The sequence below is a fragment of the Natrix helvetica genome (genome assembly GCF_964273705.1).
Source record: "Natrix helvetica genome assembly, chromosome: 10".
NCBI classification, from domain to species: Eukaryota; Metazoa; Chordata; class Lepidosauria; order Squamata; family Natricidae; genus Natrix; species Natrix helvetica.
The window spans coordinates 7,551,768-7,571,676 of record NC_138561.1 but is presented as its reverse complement, the minus strand read 5'-3'; the positions used below and the strand labels follow the sequence as shown (position 1 = coordinate 7,571,676).

Sequence of the window (19,909 nt, the reverse complement as noted above, 5' to 3'; positions counted from 1 at the left end):
ACCTTCTTTTTGTAGATAATCCCGATTTCAAAGAAATACGCTCTTTTGTGGAAACCAAAGCAGAAAGCATTGTCAAGCAGAAAGCATCTGACCTCCTGAAGTATAACCAGAAGGGACTAACTCGAATTTATCCCAAAGGGCAGAGAGTGGATTCCTCAAATTATGACCCTTTTCGCTTCTGGTTTTGTGGGGTGCAGATGGTGGCTCTTAATTTCCAGACACCAGGTAAAACAAAAAGGCAAACTTCTCATTCACTTCGCAACCTGCTGAAATGATCCCACTGAGTGTTGAGGGGCGGGGGAGGGAGAGGGAGAGGGAGGGAGAGAGAATGCTGAAAATCTGTTAGTTTTGAAATTTTCGGAGTATAAGATGCACCTAACTTTTGGGGAGGAAAACAGGGAGGAAAAAAATCTGCCTTTGCCTCCTTGCAGCAAACAGCCTGTTTCAGCAGCACAGCCTGATTAGCACAAGCAGCTGATTGTTGGTTGGATTGGCCTCCCGACCATCAGCTGTTTCAGGCTGCAGGGATTGCCATAGCCTATGGCAGGGGATCGGAATGGGCGGAAAATGGGCCGCATGGAGGCTGAAAACCGGGCACACACAAACCAAAAATGGGGTGCGGAGGTCGAAAATGGGGAATGCAGAGGCAACAATAGGCAATGGCAATCCCTGCAGCCTGAAACAGCTGATGGTCGGGAGGCCGATCCAACCAACAATCAGCTGCGTGTGCTAATCAGGCTGAAACTGAAACAGGCTGTTTGCTGTTTGCTGCAAGGAGGCAAATTCCTGGGAGGCAGAGGCCAAAGGATGGGGGCTGGCGGGTGGGTGGGTGGGGCTACATTCGGTGTATAAGACACACCCAAATTTTCACCCTCTTTTAATGGTGGGAAAGTGCGTCTTATACTCTGAAAAATACAGTAATTTGTGTTTCTATGAAATATAAGCTATATGTTCTCTATCCAATTTTGAAGTCATCATCTTCTTAAAATGAGAAGCTGGATCAGTTTCTTTGTGGTTTCAGGTTTTTTGAGGAGTGAACTAATTCTATGTTATACTACAGTATATGGATTTTCCCCGTACGTTCATTATCATTAAGGTTTTCTTTCCTTCAGCGTTTAATCATCGACAAACACATATATATGTAGTTTTTTTTAATTGCCACATCACTGATGTATTTTGTTACCCATTTGTAACTAAAGAAGAAAGTTTTCTAAAAATCCAAACCATACTGTTAACAGTTCCAGTAAGTGGCAAAGGACGTTTGTCGTATTTCACTGAAATGTAATATTTCAGGAAACAAGGAAGTGCAGATTTCTCCCCAGATGCATTCAAACCTGTCAGTTCTCAGTTGCCATTCTTTTTTTAATTCAGTGATTCACCCAATAATTGCAGTGATTTGCTTCAAGAGCAAAAAAAAGATCCTGAAATCTGGCACTGCTCATTTAACGATCACCTCATTGAGAGATCAGAGTGCCAGTCCTTCTTCTCGTCGTATGTTGACGATTACCTGCCTATTATAGTTCTTTCATTTCCATCGAGAAGGACAATTGGCTGCATCTTCTTGGGAAGTACCTCATACTTGTTCAATTGTTTCATACTGCTTATTTTCGTCCTACGTTGGTGTAGAAAAGCTCCATCCCCTTTTTATTTAGGATATTTTTACTTTCCGCCAATCCTTTCCCTTGGTCAACCATCTGACTAATGTCCTTTTCCCCCCCTCCCCATTCCAAATATCCTCCTCAGATAAATACATGCAAATGAATCAAGCGTTGTTCTCACTGAACGGTTGGACTGGCTTCGTGCTGCAGCCGGAAAGCATGAGAAATGAAGCCTATGACCCCGCGCCAAATGAATGCAAGAAGAAGCTGCAAATGATTTTGACCGTGAGGGTAAATGTTCCCCCCCTCCACGAATGGCAGACAAGGAACATGGGCGTGGGGGTGTGGGGTGTCCATAAGAGGTTTTCCTTTGAATTAATACTTGGCAGCCTTTGTTAGATTAGGGCTTCTGTAAATACTGCTGAAGGACTGGAGTCCTTTCATGGGCTGAGGGAAGAGTTTTTGTGGTATCTACCAACAGCCTGTGCTTTTTATGCCCAAGATAGCAACAAATATTAGTCTTAACACGTGGGCCGGGGTTGGCAACCTTCAATGCTCAAAGAGCCAAAAAGGTCCTAACCGGAAGCCCCCCTTTCCATTCTGGAGCCAACCGCAAGTCCGCTTTCCCCATCATAGAGTCTCCTCCTAGCACGGCGTCCTTTTTCCTTTACCTGTCCTAAATGAAAGCCCTATCAATTGTGGAGCTGACCGGAAAACCCGCCTCTTGCCATAGAGTCTCCTCCGGCCATGCCCTGCTTCTCCCCCCCCCCCCAAACCGGAAGCTCCTCTCCAAATTGTGGTGCTGACTGGTGACAGGGAGCCACAGCAGAGGGATGAAAGAACCACATGCAGCTCAAGAGCCGCAGGTCGCTGACCTCTGATGTAGGCAAACAAATTATGAATTACTGTACTTATTGGGCCTCTTGTCATCAAAGCACCACACTTTCCAAGGATCTGCTCAAATGTCAGCCATCAAGTTGATTGTTCACCTTTCTAGTTATATGTTTGCTGCAGCAAAATTGGCTTTTTGTAAAATCATTCTCCTTAGATTCTGCTATTGTTCTGACTACTAAAACTATGGCATACTTTGCCATAAGCGAGTTTCCTTGCTTAGATTTCTTGAATAATTATTACTCTTAGAAGAGAACATTTGCAGCTCAGATTTGAACTGTGAGGTCCCTGGTGCTCTCTGAGCTTGGTGGTTTTCTTGCAGATGTTTCATTACCCAACTCGATAACATCATCCGTGCTAGAAGCAGAGGTGGGTATTCAGCAGGTTCTGAGCAGTTCTGGAGAACCGGTAGCGGAAATTTTGAGTAGTTCGGAGAACCGGTAAATACCACCTCTGATGGGCCCCACTCCCATCTATTCTCTGCCTCCTGAGTCCCAGCTGATTGGGCGGGAATGGGGATTTTGCAGTAACCTTCCACTGCCACGCCCACCCAGCCACGCCCACCAAGCCACACCCACATAACTGGTAGTAAAAAAAATCGAATCCCACCATTGGCTAGAAGGTAGTCAAGTTTGCTCTCGTTTTATATATCAGTGGCTTTCCCTGTCACTATTGGTGGGTTGTTGTTTTCTTCTTGGTAGTTTCTTGATTAGGCTGTTGCTTATTGTTTTTGATTGTATGTCTGACTTGATTGGGGTAAACCGAGGAAAACTCACTTTCTTTTAGCACTGATGATGTTACCTAGTTTGGTAACGAAACGTCTGCAAGAAAACCACCAAGCTCAGAGATCACCAAGGACCCCACAGTTTTCATCCTGCCTGCTATTGGGTAGTAGTAGTATAACCTGTATTATTCAAATGCTCAGTGTGATTAATAAACTTAAATTGTTACAAAAATCTGGTTGTGACAAAGCCGAGCAGCTTCAGCGCTTAGCTAAACTGGAATCAATGGATGTGATTGAATCTTTGCTGTTGAGCTAGTTGTGCCTTAGGTAATTGGAGGAAGAAGCTGTTAAATTATTATCTGGTTTGAGTAGCAGCTTCTGGACACGTGCACCAGTAATTCAGTATGATTTGGAATAATTTGAATATTGTCTGCTGCCTTGAAACAGGTCATTGCTGCCCGACATCTTCCCAAGTCTGGCAGAAGCATCGCACGCCCATTTGTAGAGGTGGAGATCTGTGGGGCTGAATATGACAACAACAAGTTCAAGACAACTGTTGTGAGTAAGTACTGTTTGCTGCTCTTTAAAAGTTGGACTGCTCCGTGGAAGAGGGTAGAGGCGGAAGGAATCTCTAGATTGAACATCCAAGAAGCAAACATAGACAGAGACAAAGATCTAAGAGAGGAACTTGGAAGGCAAGTCAAAAAACAAAACAAAACATAGCAATTAAAGTATTGTAGTGGGTAAGAGACGATGGATAGATGATTTTTTAAAAATCATTTTGATTTGCTTTTCCTTTTCCCTCTCTTTCTCTTAAAGTATAGCAATTAAAAGTATTGAAGCGGGCAAGATATGATGGATGATTTCTTTTATGTTGTTATCAACTAGTTATTTATAAAAATGAAGAAAGGTGGGTTATAAATAAATGAAATAAATAAATAATAAACATTCAGCTGGCGGGATCCGAGAGAGTCTCTTTTTGCTGTGGCCCCCACCCTCTGGAATATTCTTCCGCTGGTGGTGAAGTGTATCCCCCACACTGCTGGCAATGTGGAAGAGCTTGAAAACTCAGCCTCTGCTGGTGGGGGTGCCATGTTGGGGATGACTCACGGGGTAGAGAAGATCCCTACCCTCATATCACCCATCATCTTTGTTTTATCTTTCCATTTAATTCTCTTAATTTTAATTGATGTAAGAGAAGGACTAGCAGAAAATGGAGGTGGTATTCAAAGAGGGATCAACCTAGAATGTGTGAAGTGGTATATAAGTCTAAGTGTTATTACCCTTCCTTCCTTCCTTCCCTCCCTCCCTGCCAGTGGTTAGAATGCAGTATTTCATGGTAACTCTGTCCACAGCCAGCAGTTCAATCCTGACCAACTCAAGGTTGACTCAGCCTTCCATCCTTCTGAGGTTGGTAAAATGAGGACCCAGATTGTTGAGGGCAAGAGGCTGACTCTGTAAACCGCTTAGAGAGGGCTGTAAAGCGGTATATACTGTAAGTCTTAAGTGCCAGTGCTAGAATAAATGGCTGAACCACAGTGCTTGATTTGCTATTCAGATTTTCAAGCCAGTGTGTGGACTCAAGGACATAACACAACATTCATCTCCTTACAGATGACAATGGCCTTAATCCAGTTTGGGTACTTCAGGAGCAAGTGAAATTTGAAATTTATGACCCCAACATAGCATTTCTACGCTTCGTGGTCTACGAAGAAGACATGTTCAGCGATCCCAACTTCTTAGCACACGCGACTTTTCCAATCAAAGGAGTTAGATCAGGTAGATATCAAAATATAACCAGATCAAACGTGGAATTTTGAATGCAGGTAGTCCTCGGCTTACAACCTTTCATTTAAAAGTGACCATTTGCGGTTACTGGAACCGGTACTGGAACAAAGTGACTTATGACCAGTTGTCACGCCGTTCCAGCATCCCCATGGTCACATGATCAAAATCCAGATGCTTAGCCACAACCGCCTCCTATTTATGATGGTTTCCCCGGTGTCATCTGATCCCCCTTTTGCGACCTTCTGGCAAGTTAATGGGGAAGCTGGATTTACGTTACAGCCACGTTACTAACTTCACGGTGGCAAGACAGGTCGCAAAGGGGGGTGAAACTCACTTAACAACCGTCCAGCTTAGCAACAGAATTTTTGGGGTCCATTGTGGCCACCTGTTGAAGACTACCTGTATTATATTCACCTTCAGACTTCTATAACATGTTTGACTGATGCTGAAAGAGAGTGATCTTGCTACCTCAGTGGTGAGAGTAGAATTGCATGGCAATCTTCGATCTGCAAGTTTTACTGGTGACATCTCAAACACTTTCTCAACTCTTTTTATACCTATGGAGTAAAGCCCTCTCATAACACTATTTCCTTTTAAGTTTATGGGGATGTGAGTCTTAAGTACGAACTTGATTGTTCTTGCTTGAAAGGTTTAAATATAGCTAGGTTTTGTTATTGCATTGGCCAGCTAATTGAGGATTTTTCCTGGGGGAGGGGAGGGGGCTATACCACTTCTAGGGACGTGGTGGTTCAGTGGCTAAGACACTGAGTTTGCCGATCAGAAAGGTGGGCAGTTCAGCGGTTCGAATCCCTAGTGCCGCATATTGGAGTGAGCTCGCATGACTTGTCCAAGCTTCTGCCAACCTAGCAGTTCGAAAGCATGCAAAAATGCAAGTAAAAAAACCTTTGGTGGGAAGGTAACAGTGTTCCGGGCAACTTTGGCATTTAGTCATGCCGGCCACATGACCACGGAGACGTCTTCGGACAGCGCTGACTCTTCGGCTTTGAAACGGAGATGAGCACCATCCCTTAGAATCAGGAACGACTAGCACATCTGTGCGAGGGGAACCTTTACCTTTAGACCACATTTAGGGGCCTAGAAGCTAAAGCATACGAAGAACGACTGCAGGAACTAGGCATGTCTAGTTTACAACAAAGATGATTTAGGGACTAGAGGCTAAAACATGAAGAAGGTTGCTGGAATCAGGTATGTCTACTTTAATGAAAAGAAGGATCAGGGGAAACATGATAGCAGTGCTCCAATATCTCAGGGGCTGCCAAAAAGAAGAGGGAGTCGAACTATTCTCCAAAGCACTTGAAGGCAGGACAAGAAGCAGTGGTTGGAAACTAATCAAAGAGAGAAGACGCAACGTAGGACTAAGGACACATTTCCTGACAGCGAGAACAATCAGTGGAACAAATTGCCTTTGGAAATTGTGGATGTCCCAACACTGAAGGCTTTTAAGAGACAAGACAGCCATTTATCAGTAATAGTTTAGGTCTACGAGAACATGGGGGTTGGATTACATGAATGTCCATGGTCCCTTCCAACTCTGTTGCTGTTACATCTGAACTTTCCTCCTGCTAAAAAATAAATAAAATTGTCTGGAGAGCTTCTATTCTTCTTTTGCTTTTGACCTCTTGCAGAAGTGCAGATCTCTTGTGGCTGCTTGTGGTTTTTTCCAGCTCTGGGGCATGGGATTGTCTTGCGATCCTTCCTGATGCCTTCTCTTTCCTGCTGCTTCCTAGTAAACTCTGTCCTTTCAAGATAAGAGCAGGTGAGCCTCAGTCTGTCCCCTCAGGTGTGCAAGTCCGAGACTGCCTGGAAGCGTCCATTAAAAGGCTTTTAATCCTGCCCTTTTAGGTTATCGGTCAGTCCCCCTCAAAAACGGATACAGCGAAGACATAGAGTTGGCTTCTCTTCTAATATATTGTGAAATGCAGCAGATCTTGGTAAGTGGACATCTAATTCCACCTGTCAGTAGCTGGTAAAATCGAAGGGAAATTACATTTTGGTGGAGTATTGGTGCGTTTGCCACCTTGAATCTCTCTCTATATAAAAAGGGCTGTGTGTGTGTTTGTATGTGGGTGTGTGGGTTCCAGCATAACTCTGGAACGACTCCAGTAATTTAAACCAAACTTGGTATACAGATGACTGGGAAAAAATATGGCGGGGATAAGACACCCCTAACACCCCTCGGTGTGTGTGTTCTGTTAATATGCAGCCTGTTGTGCCTTAAAATGGCTTCTACTGTATTGCTGGAAAATTGCTTCTACTGTACAGCTCAGTGGAGTTGCCATGGTAACAGCTTCACAGGGCTTCACAAGGGGGCTCCCTCTGGTAAGGGGGAAACTTCAACATTAGAAATTACGTTTGCTGTGGACATTTTCTCCCTATAAATAAATACCTGGGCAACGCCAGGTTATCAACTAGTTATTTGTAAAAATTAAGAAAGGTGGGTTATAAATAAATGAAATAAGTAAATAATAAAAATTCGGCTGGCGGGATCCGAGAGTCTCTCTTTTTGCTGTGGAATATTTTTCCGCTGGTGGTGAAGTGTCCCCCACACACTCCTGGCTGTGGAAGAGCTCGAAAACTCGGCTTTTGAGGGTATGTGTGCCATGTTGGGGGTGGTGGTGAGAAGATCCCTACCCTCCTATCACCCATCATCTTCGTTTTGTCTTTCAATTTAGTTCTCCTAATTGTAATTGATGTAAGAGAAGGAGTAGCAGAACATGGAGGTGGTGTTCAAAGGGGATCAGCCTAAAATCCCTACATAGACACAAATGAACTAAGCTCCCTTTAAATCCATGGATGGACCCTTATCTAACTCGAAGCAAGTGCTAAATGTTTGGTTGAGAAGATTCCTGCGCATAGGCTGTTTAGCAATAAATCGGTATAATTGGACCTTCACGTGTGACATGGTCTTTCACGTTTGGCAACTGCCCAGGGTTAATGAATGAATGAATAAATAAATAAATAGGTGGGTGGATGGATGGATGGATAAACAAACAAGCAAGCAAGCAAGTAAACAAACAAACACGTTGAACTAAAGGTGCTTTTTCAAGAGGCAACTGGACTTTCTGGGGTTTTTTTTGAAGACATTTCGCTTCTCATCCAAGAATCTTCTTCAGCTCTGACTGGATGGTGGGAAATGGAAAGATTTATACGCCTTGCAGGCAAAGCTGGTCCTCTGCATCCTTTTAGCGAGTCATTAAGGCCACCTTCAGGTTTATCTGTGTCGCCAAGGCTACCCAAGTAGTACAAATGGGTGTGGAGTCTTCTTGGAACTGCCGAAAGGACTGGAGATAGTTGATGTCACATTTCTCACCCTCTCTTGAGAGAGGGGGCTGTTCAATTTTCACCTAGATGGCTTCTTTGACCCCCCTCTTTCAATCCAGCGGTCCTCTCTGTCCAAAATGTGGACTTTGCTGTCTTCAAAAGAGTGGCCTCTGTCTTTCAAATGCAGATGGACTGCTGAATCTCTTCCTGATGGGTTTGTTCTCCTACGCTGTGCCATGCGGTTTATGAAGTAGTTGTCCTTTGGGACAATCATGACTTGAGTGACCGAGAATCTCCATAGACATAAATAGATTGAACCTTACAATTCGTTCTTTCAGTCGTTGGATTCGTTTCAGGAGTGTGAAGCTCTGTCCGTGAATCTCAGAGACTCTGTGCCCAGAGTCTTTCCTTGCACAGCACCTCATTTGGGAAATATTGACATGGCAGCTTTCCAAGATAGATAAGGTCTGTGGTCATAAATACTCCTTTGAAAGACTGTTTACCAGGCATTTGCTGAATGTGAATGAGAGGAATTCACATTCGTTTAATAAAAGGGGTTTTGTCAGGACCAGGACTCTGCCTCCTGCTTTTTGGGGAAGCCTCGGTCAGAACATTGCTTAAGCAGCATATCCTATAACAGCAAAGCTATAAAAGAACATAAAAAGAACTATACGTGTGTTCATGTTGATTTGTTTTAAAATAAAAAGTTCCTCCCTTTCCAGGAGTGACTCCATCCAGCCAATGTCTGATATAATTTAATCGCAAAAATTGAGATGACTTAACATTTGCTTTCAGTTACATGCGCACAACTCTTAAAACCGCCTCTGGCTTTGTCCATCAAATCTTGATTTTTGCTTCACTGTCAGTTGTGTTCTAATGTTGCCTACAATCTTTCTTTTTCTCCTCTAAAGGAAAGCGAGGAAGATCTATATTCCTCCTTTCGGCAGCTGCGTCAACGGCAAGCGGAACTGAACAATCAGTTGTACGACACCCGGCGAAACGCCCGGGGTACCAGTCGGGATGCTTTGCTGAGAGAGTTCAGTGCAAATGAGGGGCAACTACAGGTCTATCAGGAAACCTGCAACAAGAGGTATGTGCCAGGCCCAAGGAACCAAGAACGACACCAGAAGTTACTTCACAGTAGTTTGTTTATTATTGCTTGCCTATAGACAAAATCTTGCCAGACTAAAGCCCAAATCTCCACAATCTTTGGATATACCATGTGAAAGGTTAAGGAGAGTCCTCCCTGGTTCTCTTCCTGCATGCCAGGGATTCAGGTCGACTTGTCTCTTTCTTAAAATGATCCTCTCTGTCCTGCAACTCTGTTCCACATTCGATCACCGTATGTTGGGAACCACACCAACAATTGAGGGATCCTCAAAGAACTTGATTAAGTAACTGAAAGAAGTGGGAATAGAATTGAATCCGAAATGACTATCCGTACTGGAAGTCAACTAGATAACGAATTCTGTAAGTCTATCCTTAGGAGAACACTCCATTCAAAGTCACTATTTTCAGAAAGCCAGAAAATGCCATGCTTTATTTGCAGCTTTGTATTCTGCTACTAGTTCGGTGGTTCGAATCCCTAGCGCCGCGTTAACGGAGTGAGCTCCCGTTACTTGTCCCAGCTTCTGCCAACCTAGCAGTTTGAAAGCACGTAAAAAATGCAAGTAGAAAAATAGGAAGCGCCTTTGGTGGGAAGGTAACAGCATTCTGGCCAGCCACATGACCACGGAGACATCTTCGGACAGCGCTGGCTCTTCGGCTTTGAAACGGAGATGAGCACCGTCCCCCAGATTCGAGAACGACTAGCACATACAGTATGTGCGCAGGGAACCTTTAGCTTTACCTTATTCTACGGCACTCCATATTGAGATGCTTATTAAATACAGGGATAAGCATTTAAATAAAAAGATTATAAAACCAATCAGGCACCTGAATGGGATTCAGTCCAGGTCATCGTTGATGAACGACTCAAATGATGTGGTTTTTCTCACCAGCATTGGTCAGATGGTCCTGTGATTTTAATTTGGTTGTCTGAACTGCCTTTGTACAATAACCTTGTTATATTGCAGTTGTTATTTGCTGTTTTTGGTGTTGTTTAAATTGGGTGCAGTAGCTTGAGTTGCTTGTCAAGTGGAATGCATACATAGAATAGCTTAGAACTTTCAAAGTATACAGTGGCATCTGCAAATTTATCTCCTACCAATTTATTACTCCATTTCTACTTACTTTGAATTATTTGCATTTAAGTAGTTTTAAGAAATCACCATGCTAAGGAAGAAGAGAGCTCACGCATGTTATGTTGCTTTTCTGCTTTCTTTTCCCCTCTGCTTTCTTTCAGATTGAGAGAGAAACGAGTTAGCAACAGCAAATTCTATTCTTAGAAATCGGAGTTTCCTTCGATGGCTTATACCTAAAAGTGCCTGGTAAGAGCCCCTACCTTGCCCTGAAAATATTGCTTAGATTAGAAGTTCTGTGTCTTGGAAGATGTCAAAAAGCAATTTCCTAACAGATTTTTCCATTTGCAGTGAGAAGAGGTTCTAGCTTTATTATCTTATGTTCCAAACAAAACATGTACATATAATGGGTAGATTAAAAAATATCAGAATAACAAAGTTGGAGGGGCTTTGGAGGTCTTCTAGTCCAACCCTCTGATCAAGCAGAAGACCATTCTAGACAAATGGCTGTCGGTTCTCTTCTTTAAAATCTCCAGTGAGATTTTTCTCACAGAGAGGAAACTTCTAAATTTTAGGTTTGATCTCTCCTTGATTAGTTTCCACCCATTATTTCTTGTTCTGCCTTCAGATGCTTTTTATATTGCACTAAATACTATTTTATCTTTTTAAAAAATTAATTCGTGGTTCGTGGGATCTAAAGCTATGAATTTAATGGTCCCTGAGGTCCGAAAGGTTGGTTGCCTTTGATCTAGTCCAACCCGCCACTCAAGCAGACCCTACACCGTTTTTAACAGATGGCAGTCCAGTCTCTTCTTGAAAGCTTCCAGTGATGAAGCTCCCACAACTTCTGAAAGTCTGAAATTGACCCTTCTCCTCTCTGTTTCAGCCACTCAAATATTGGAAGACTGCCTATTGTCTGTCTGTCACCCCATATTCTCTTTGTTTGTCTAGACATACCCAATTCCTACAACTGTTCATCGTACTGTATGTTTTAGCCTCTGGCTTCCTAATCTTAATTCCTTATCTTATTTGCTCCTCTGTGCGCTAATTCTCAAATCTCAGCACTTTTTTTTTTTTTTTGCATCATGGTGACCAAAATTGGATGCAGGATTCCAAATATGTCAAATCAGTAAACCTGAACACTGCATAGCCATGACTGGGTCCAAACTTCCTTTTAAAAACAAACTAGAACCCTAAACATAAACTTTTTAAAAACATAACATATATTTTTTCCCAAACCTAAACATAGCTTTATCCTTTTCTTGTGGCTTTGCTAGGTGACATTGCTGGCCTGACGTTTTCTGGGACAGAAGGCATCCACAAAATGCCTCAGCAGGATAAAAAGTTTTCGAAATGACATCCTGGAGAGAAAAGAGAGGTTAAACCCACCTGTGCTGGATTACGGACCGTTCCTGATTATTCCTATGCAAGATCTAGGGAAAAAAAATGTCAGAAAAGAAAAAAAAAACAAGCAACTTTTTGTGTGTGCATGTTTTTGTTTTTTTTTTGAAAAATTGTAAAATCCGTTTCGAAGTTAGGAGGCTGAAACGTTATTTATTTTTAAATGTACGTGTACGTCAAAAGGAATGAGTGTATGTATAAGGCTGAATGGCACTAAATTTACAGAGATTTGTACAATTTTAGGGGATTAAAACATGTCAGCCATAAATGTATATATTTTGACTTGGGTGACTTTGTAAAATGGCTATTTTTGTGGCAGGTTTGAAGGCCTTGGTACATATTAAAATGATTATCCCACTTTATTATTGAATTCACTTTTTCTTCCAGTTTCGACTAGATAGATAGATAGATAGATAGATAGATAGATAGATAGATAGATGATTGATTGATAGATAGATAGATAGACAGACAGACAGACAGACAGACAGACAGACAGACAGACAGACAGACAGAGACTGACTGACTGACTGACTGATTGGATGATAGATAGATAGATAGATGATAGATAGATAGATAGATAGATAGATAGATAGATAGATAGATGATAGATAGATAGATAGATAGATAGATAGATGATATAGATAGATAGATAGATAGATAGATAGATAGATAGATAGATAGATAGATAGAGACAGACAGACAGACAGACAGACAGACAGACTGACTGACTGACTGACTGACTGACTGACTGACTGACTGACTGACTGACTGACTGACTGGATAGATGATAGGTAGATAGATGATAGATTAGATAGATAGATAGATAGATAGATGATAGATAGATAGATGATAGATAGATAGATAGATAGATAGATAGATAGATAGATAGATAGATAGATAGATAGATAGATGATAGACAGAGATAGAAAGATAGATAGACAGACAAGATAGATAATAGTGACAGACTAGATAGATAGATAGATAGATAGATAGATAGATAGATAGATAGATAGATAGATGATAGATAGATGATGATAGATAGACTGACTGACTGACTTGATAGAAGATAGACAGACAGAAATAGAAAGATAGACAGACAGACAAGACAGACAGACTAGATAGATAGATAGATAGATAGATAGATAGATAGATAGATGATAGATAGATAGATAGATAGATAGATAGATAGATAGATAGATAGATAGATGATAGATAGATAGATGATAGATAGATAGATAACATGTACATCACATATACTCTGTACACACACACACACCAAGAATATAAATATTCTTGAAGAAGACTGTATAGCTAATGACTGCATTGGTCAACTATTAATATAATCTGTTAATAATAAAACCAACCAGAAAGATTGAATAGCTTATCAGCTATCCCCAACTTTGTGGTCCAAAAATGTTTTTGAATACAGTCATCATGTCTTCTAGCCAAGGGACAAGGATAATGGAAGTTACACAACACTTTAGTGATGGGACGAGCCTTTGAGAAAAGCAAACTTGGCTCAATCATCTCCATTTCGATGGACATCCCAGCTTTTATCCAATGGGCTGTAGGTTCTTCTAGAGTAGGAGTCAAACTATTTAGAGAAGAGGTCAAGATAAATTATTATGGCAGAAATACTTACCTTCATCATGATAAACAGTTCCATTCACTTCAGGTCATCCAATACAGATTCAAAAGTATGCAACGTTTTATTGGAAAAAGAGAGATACAGACTGTATCAATAAGTATAAATGAATGGATGTGAAAACTAATTTAAAAAGCTGTACGTTTTGAGTATAAAATGTCCTTTCCTTAATGTCTACACTCTTCAAACTGTACACGGTACACTTAACATGTTTTGCTAAGTGTGACCTAGTATATATTTGCCTGCAGTTTGGAAGAGAACAAAGCTAGCAGTAAACCTTTAAAAAAATACCCCTTAAGAAAACCTCTAAGCCGACAGTTGCAAATTTAGCTTACCAGCAGGTTCCCTTAGTGCAGCAACACAACCTTAACAAATTACTCTAGGTGATCTTTTATTGCCACGGATTCTAATCAATAAATAGAGAAAAATAATAAATAGGTCATAGAGAGAGTCTACTTCAATCCGAGACCCCCAGTTTTGTATGTAACACTGCAAGAAACCGTAGTGTTCTAATTTAAAACCGATGAAAGTATAAATTCTTTATCCAACACTGAAATTGTGGCTGTGGTGGGTTTACAGAAACTACACACATAACACATTTTAAAAACAACGCAAGGTTATTTTTAGGTAGAAAATACTGAGCAGAAAAAAAACCATTAAGTCCCTGTTAAATCCTAACAGAGAAATTGGTTTGTTCTAAATCCTGTTACCTAATAACCAAATCCAGTCCTCCTTTAGCACAAGGTACACAACATTAAAAATTTTGTACTTGGTTTTTAAAAAATAATAATACAAAAACCTCCTGCCTTGAAACTGCACACAAATCTGTCGGAATAGAAAAGCAGAAGCCAACTGGCACCCCCAGCTTTTGTGAATAAATGTGTGTCCCCTGGCAGAAATATTCAGATACATGGCAAATGAAAAAATTCACTGGAATTTGCGTTCACGTCTGTAGTGTATTGGGGCACATGTGCGAAAACCGAGGAACAGAAAAGCAAGAGGAGTCAAAGTCTTCTCCATCTGGAACGTCCTTTCTCGTGAAGCAGGTAAAAATAGTAGCTAGAGAGGATCTTTTTGGATCAGGAATAAATAGTAATGACTTCTCGGCCACCTCCTCGAACAAGCAAGACTCGCTCCAGACCTTCCGTTAAAACTTCAAGAAATTCCATGTCTGGATCAGAGCGTTAAGGAGAAGAATATATATATGTATATAAATATATAAAATAAATGACTCTGTGTGTGTGTGTGTGTTCCAGCATAACTCTGGAATGCCTCCAGCAATTTCAACCAACTTGGTACACAGATGACTTACTCTCTGGAAAAAAAAATACTGTGGGGGTTAGACACCCCTAACACCCCTCGGTGTTATCTGTTAAGATACAACCTGTTGTGCCTTAAATGGCTTCTACTGTACTGCCTTAAAATGTCTTCTACTGTACAGCGCTGTGGGGTTGCCAGGGTAACGGCTTCACAGTACTCCACAAGGGGGCTCCCTCTGGTAAGGGGGAAAATCCAACATTAGAAATTGCGGCGACGTTCATGGAACGAGAGTTGGGATAAATAAATACCCAGGCAGTGTAGAGTTATCAGCTAGTATCAACATAAAATGAAATTGCTATGGAATATCAAAATGTGTGTGCCAAACAGATATTCTGAAACTGCAAATACATTGGTTAACCATTAGTCTGAAGAGTTTCCTGCCTAAGCAGGGGGTTGAACTAGAAGACCTCCCAGGTCCCTTCCAACTGTTATTATATTCTACTCTATTCTATTCTACTCTATTCTATTCTATTCACAACATTAGCAGATATGCAGGTAGTCCTTAACTTACAACAGTTTGTTGAATGACTGTTCAAAGTTACAATGGCAGTGAAAAAAAGTGATCTACGACCAGGTTTCATACTTACGACCACTACAGTATTCCTGTGGTCATGTGATCAAAATTCAGACCAATTCGTATTTAGGACAATTGTAGTGTCCCAGGGTCGTGTAATCCTTTTGTGACCTAACAAGCAAAATCAATGGGGAAGCCAGATTCACTTAACAACCATGTTACTAACTTGACAACTGCAGGGACTCACTTAACAACCGAGTAACTGTAAAATGGGGCAAAGTGCAATTAACAAATGTCTCCCTTAGCAACATAACTTCTGCGCTCAATTGTGGTCATACGTTGAGGACTACCTGCATACATGACGACCCGTTTTCATAAAATAAGCACACACAAAACACTTGCAAGCGCTGTGGAAGGAATTGTTTTGCCTTTTATGGAACTCCGTGATAATCCAGTCTGCTGGCTCTCGATAGTATCAAGCTTTGAAATAGTGTGATGACATACAGCTTGTTGCATTTGACACCTTGTCTTTGCAAGCTGTGAGATCGATTGTTATTAAACTGCTGGAGGGACCTGAAGACTAGCTGAACAAACCAACAATTCACTTGGAAAACCAGCCTCAAACAAGAAAGCCCCAGAATAATTGCTGTTAACATTTGTCAAAATTCTGGAATCCGTATCTTATCAAATATATATATATATATATTGGCAGCTGCTGCACACGGCTGGCTCTTATTTAAATGGTTGTCCACTAGGACAATAACAATCATTCCTACTGGTTCAGCCGAATAGGATTCCTTTTGCTCGCTAGCTAGTGGAGACCTAATGAAATTTAGATGACTCCATCAGAAGGTTCTACATTCAGATGGTTCTACACATTTTACATGGAATCATGGATTGCATTGAAAAGGATACAGTTTTCATCCCCCTCTGTGTTTTTTGGTGGACCAGGCATGTTGAGAAGAACAAGTCGGGCATCGTGGGATCGATTTACGATGACTTCGTTCAGCTTCACAGCGGTGTGCATCCTCCGGACATTTGACTGGTCCCTGGAGGGTTCAAAATTACATAGAAATCAACAAGAGGAAAGTAGCTTACCCCAAGAAACATTGTTGGGATCCAGTTTAATGTAGCAGCTAAAGGTGCCAGGTTAGAAACTAGGAGACTGTGAGTTCTAGTCCTGCCGGGTGACTTTAGGTTGGTCACTCTAGTTGAGCTCTCAGTAGAAGAAGAGATGGACAAACCATGTCTGAAAAAGCTGCTACGACAACGTAAGAAACTTGTCCAGGCATTTAATGCCAAAAATCAAGACTGTTTTGAAAGCAACACACACACACACACTGTTTTGGGATGCTTTTCTGCCTCAAGTGTTGTTATTTGTTCATCATTGTGTGTTTGTGTGTTCCATCCTATCAAAAAACCCCAAAAGAACTTGCTCAGATATCAACAGTTGTGCATTCAAAACAAAGTGCAAAAGATGATGGCAATGATAATTATAATAATGTATTCCACCCTATTTACATATGGAAATGATTCAGGAAACAGCTCTTTCCATTTCATGTGTTGGAAAGCAAAATTAGCTCCAATGCATACACTGCTCTTAGTTAAGGTCGTTGTGTGATTGCATGTATGTATGTTCACGGACTGGATATATGGACCGACTTTAAACTTCGCCGCTGACAAAAACTGGAGCCAAAAACTTAATCCTGCAGATTATAGAGATGAGAAGTAAACGAGCAGGAATGATTCATAACAATCTATTCCAGAGATGGGGTAAAAACAGTCTTCACTTCCTGATTGCATGGAGTTAATTAAGAATTGCTTCAGATTTCAACTTCAGGCACTTTGGGAAGGGAAAGGAAGGGGAGGGAAGACAGGAGGAGGAAGAGAAGCTGGAGAGAAGGGGAAGACCATTTTAAGACTATCAGTAATTTACAGAAGGTCTCCCTCTCTCTTATACACATTCTAAATAGTGTTTTGGGAGCAATTACTGAAAAGTACAACAAAGCTATTATCCTTAGAAGGATCACAAAGCCCTAAGAATAAACATACTCTAATTGGCAAAGGCTCTTAGCTAGTAGGCACAGTTCCATCTGAAATTACTATCTCAAAGTTGGGTATTCTCTACTTCCAAGTTGACATTTAGAATTGCTCCAATCCTGTAAGCAGATTCTTGGTTCAGGATATGCCTCGTCAGGACAGAAAACACATGTTAAGGACCTGTTCTAATCAGGGAAAGAGCCACTGCTGGTTTTTCTGGGAACATGTGGGTATATATTTCCATAAATACAGATTACACCCTCTCATCAGCTAGAATTTTGGAAACTGGAACCAAAGTGTAGAAAAGCATCAGGATGAACACAGAGCCAGTTCAAAGAAGATTTTCTGCAATATTAGTGACCCAAAGGAGTTTGCATTCCAGCACAGATCTTGAATGCTTACGGTTTAAGGCTGATAAGTTCTCTGAAGTGTTCCACCACATGATTTCCGATCTGATTCTCAGAGTCATGTTTAGCTTTTGTCCAAGTCATTTGGATCTTTTCAGGGATTGCTTCTCCTTCATCTTCCTCGTCGGAGTAAAGGCTCTCTAATCTTACGATCGAATGTCTGTCCTTCACCAGCTGAGCCTAGAAGAACAAAAGGTGGGAAATGGTTGTTCTTCAAAGGACTGTGTCCCGCTAGTCCAGGGGTCAGCAACCCGTGGCTCTGGAGCCGCATGTGGCTCTTTCACACCTCCGCTGCGGCTCCATCTTGCCGGGCGGCTGCACAATTGATAGGGTTTTCACTTAGGACAGGTACAGGAAAAAGGATGCCACGTTAGAAGGAAACTCTATGGTGGGGGAACTGGACTTCGGTTGGCAGGGGGAAAAGGATGTCACCCTAGGAGGAGACTCTCTGGTGGGGGAATTGGACTTCTGGTCAGCTCCAGAATTGAACAGGGGACTTCCGGTTAGGACCTTAGTCACTCTTTGAGTGTTTAAGGTTGCCAACAATTGCGCTAGTCCAATGAGAAATATTGTTGGGTTGTCTGCTTGGGGAATCACTGGTGGGACACAGATTGAAAGTAACTTGGGATGAGTGAAATGTCATGACTGATTGGTAGCCAAGTCAGATAGATAGAATGTCACTGCAGCCAACAACCAATAAAAACACAATCAATAACATGAACTACAGGAATTATTAGTGACCATTTGGGGAGTGAATCTTACAAATATCGTAGCAAAATTTTGCTACTTTTAGAGAAAAGATGTTTATCTGGATTACTTAAATAAAAGTTATGAGAGAGCCCTGGGAATTTAAATAAAAGAAGGGAATCAACTGAAGATGAATGTCCCTGTAGAACTGGCAACACAGGAGAACTTGGGCTGTGACCCAAAGGGGCTTTTTCAAGAGGCAACTGGACTTCCTTGCTTTGAAGATGTCTCACTTTTCCTCCAAGAAGCTTCCTTCAGCTCTTCCATTCCCCACCATCCAGTCAGAGCTGAAGAAGCTTCTTGGGTGAGAAGCAAAACGTCTTCGAAGAAAAACAAGAAAGTCAGCTGCCTCTTGAAAAAGCACCTTGGGGACAAACCAAGATCTGGATGGCTGAGACTCCCCATAGACATTTAAAAATGAGCTGTGGTTTCTGTAGCACCCTTGTTATTGTTAGATTCAATTTTGTACAAGGATTTACAACATCTCACAATGCAGGACATCCTTTTGATGCCTCCATGGCTTGTCCCGGCTGCCTATAAAAAATCTTACAACCTGTTGATTTTGCCATCCTTGCTTCAAACATGAATATCTGGAACCCAACTGATGGTCACTCCGCCATCCTTTTGCAACAGCGATTAGAAGACATACCTCCCTGTCTCTTTCTGTTTTGGTCAGCCGCATCTGCCTCAGCATCTGAGATCTCTGTTCCATCATCAAGGTCCGTTCGTAAGTGTAGGCTGAGATGTCACTGTTTTGCTAAAGGGAGGGGGAAAAAACATGTTGGAACCAGGCTCGCAATATGTAGACTGGCCCCTGAAGGACAGGAGAAGTCCATTACCATCTCCACCACTTCTACTTCTGCCTCAATTCGGAGGTGGTAAAGGAAGACCGCCAGGTCTTTCTTCATTTGGATGCTGTTGTCATCCATCTGGGCCACGGTGAAAATTCGCATTTTGCACTTTCGCCAAACCTGCGGAGGGAAAATTTTTAATCTTCTCAGAAACATTCGGTCCGCTCTGCAGAATTCAATGAATTTGGTAAAGCATGCTTCTGTACAAGGGTTATTTGACAGCTTCATACAACTATGCAAATATTGTATTTTTCAGAGTATAAGATGCTCCAAAGTAGAAGACACATCTAGCTTTTGGGGAGGAAAACAAGGGGGAAAAAATCTGCCTCCCAGCAATTCACCTCCTTGCAACAAACAGCAAACAGTACAGACAATATACACTCTTGGTAGTGTTACATTTCAGACTATACTTGTACAGATGCTGTTAAAACTGATGTGCTTTCTGGAAGTATAGTTATTCTCTGCCATTTAAAAGAAGATACAATAGCACTGGGCCTCTTCAGATCAAGCATTTATTTTAA

The 19,909-nt window shown here is 41.6% G+C and overlaps 2 protein-coding genes across 2 annotated transcripts in view; one reads left to right on the top strand and one right to left on the bottom strand.

Moving 5' to 3' along the window:
- The window catches only part of PLCG2 (phospholipase C gamma 2), a 94,783-nt gene extending 82,557 nt beyond the window's left edge, over positions 1–12,226 (top strand). The window contains exons 27-34 of the mRNA XM_081963329.1: positions 16–225; positions 1,744–1,889; positions 3,661–3,775; positions 4,828–4,992; positions 6,865–6,953; positions 9,195–9,373; positions 10,628–10,712; positions 11,741–12,226. Coding sequence (XP_081819455.1) covers positions 16–225; positions 1,744–1,889; positions 3,661–3,775; positions 4,828–4,992; positions 6,865–6,953; positions 9,195–9,373; positions 10,628–10,670 — 947 coding nt within the window. The 3' untranslated portion in view covers positions 10,671–10,712; positions 11,741–12,226. The remainder of the gene's footprint in view (positions 1–15; positions 226–1,743; positions 1,890–3,660; positions 3,776–4,827; positions 4,993–6,864; positions 6,954–9,194; positions 9,374–10,627; positions 10,713–11,740) is intronic.
- Positions 12,227–13,554: 1,328 nt separating this feature from the next.
- Positions 13,555–19,909, bottom strand: part of SLC12A4 (solute carrier family 12 member 4) — a 62,210-nt gene continuing 55,855 nt past the window's right edge. The window contains exons 20-24 of the mRNA XM_081963333.1: positions 19,377–19,508; positions 19,187–19,294; positions 17,786–17,970; positions 16,259–16,392; positions 13,555–14,680 (exon numbers count right to left, since the gene is read on the bottom strand). Of these exons, the coding sequence (XP_081819459.1) occupies positions 14,589–14,680; positions 16,259–16,392; positions 17,786–17,970; positions 19,187–19,294; positions 19,377–19,508 (651 nt within the window). The 3' untranslated portion in view covers positions 13,555–14,588. The remainder of the gene's footprint in view (positions 14,681–16,258; positions 16,393–17,785; positions 17,971–19,186; positions 19,295–19,376; positions 19,509–19,909) is intronic.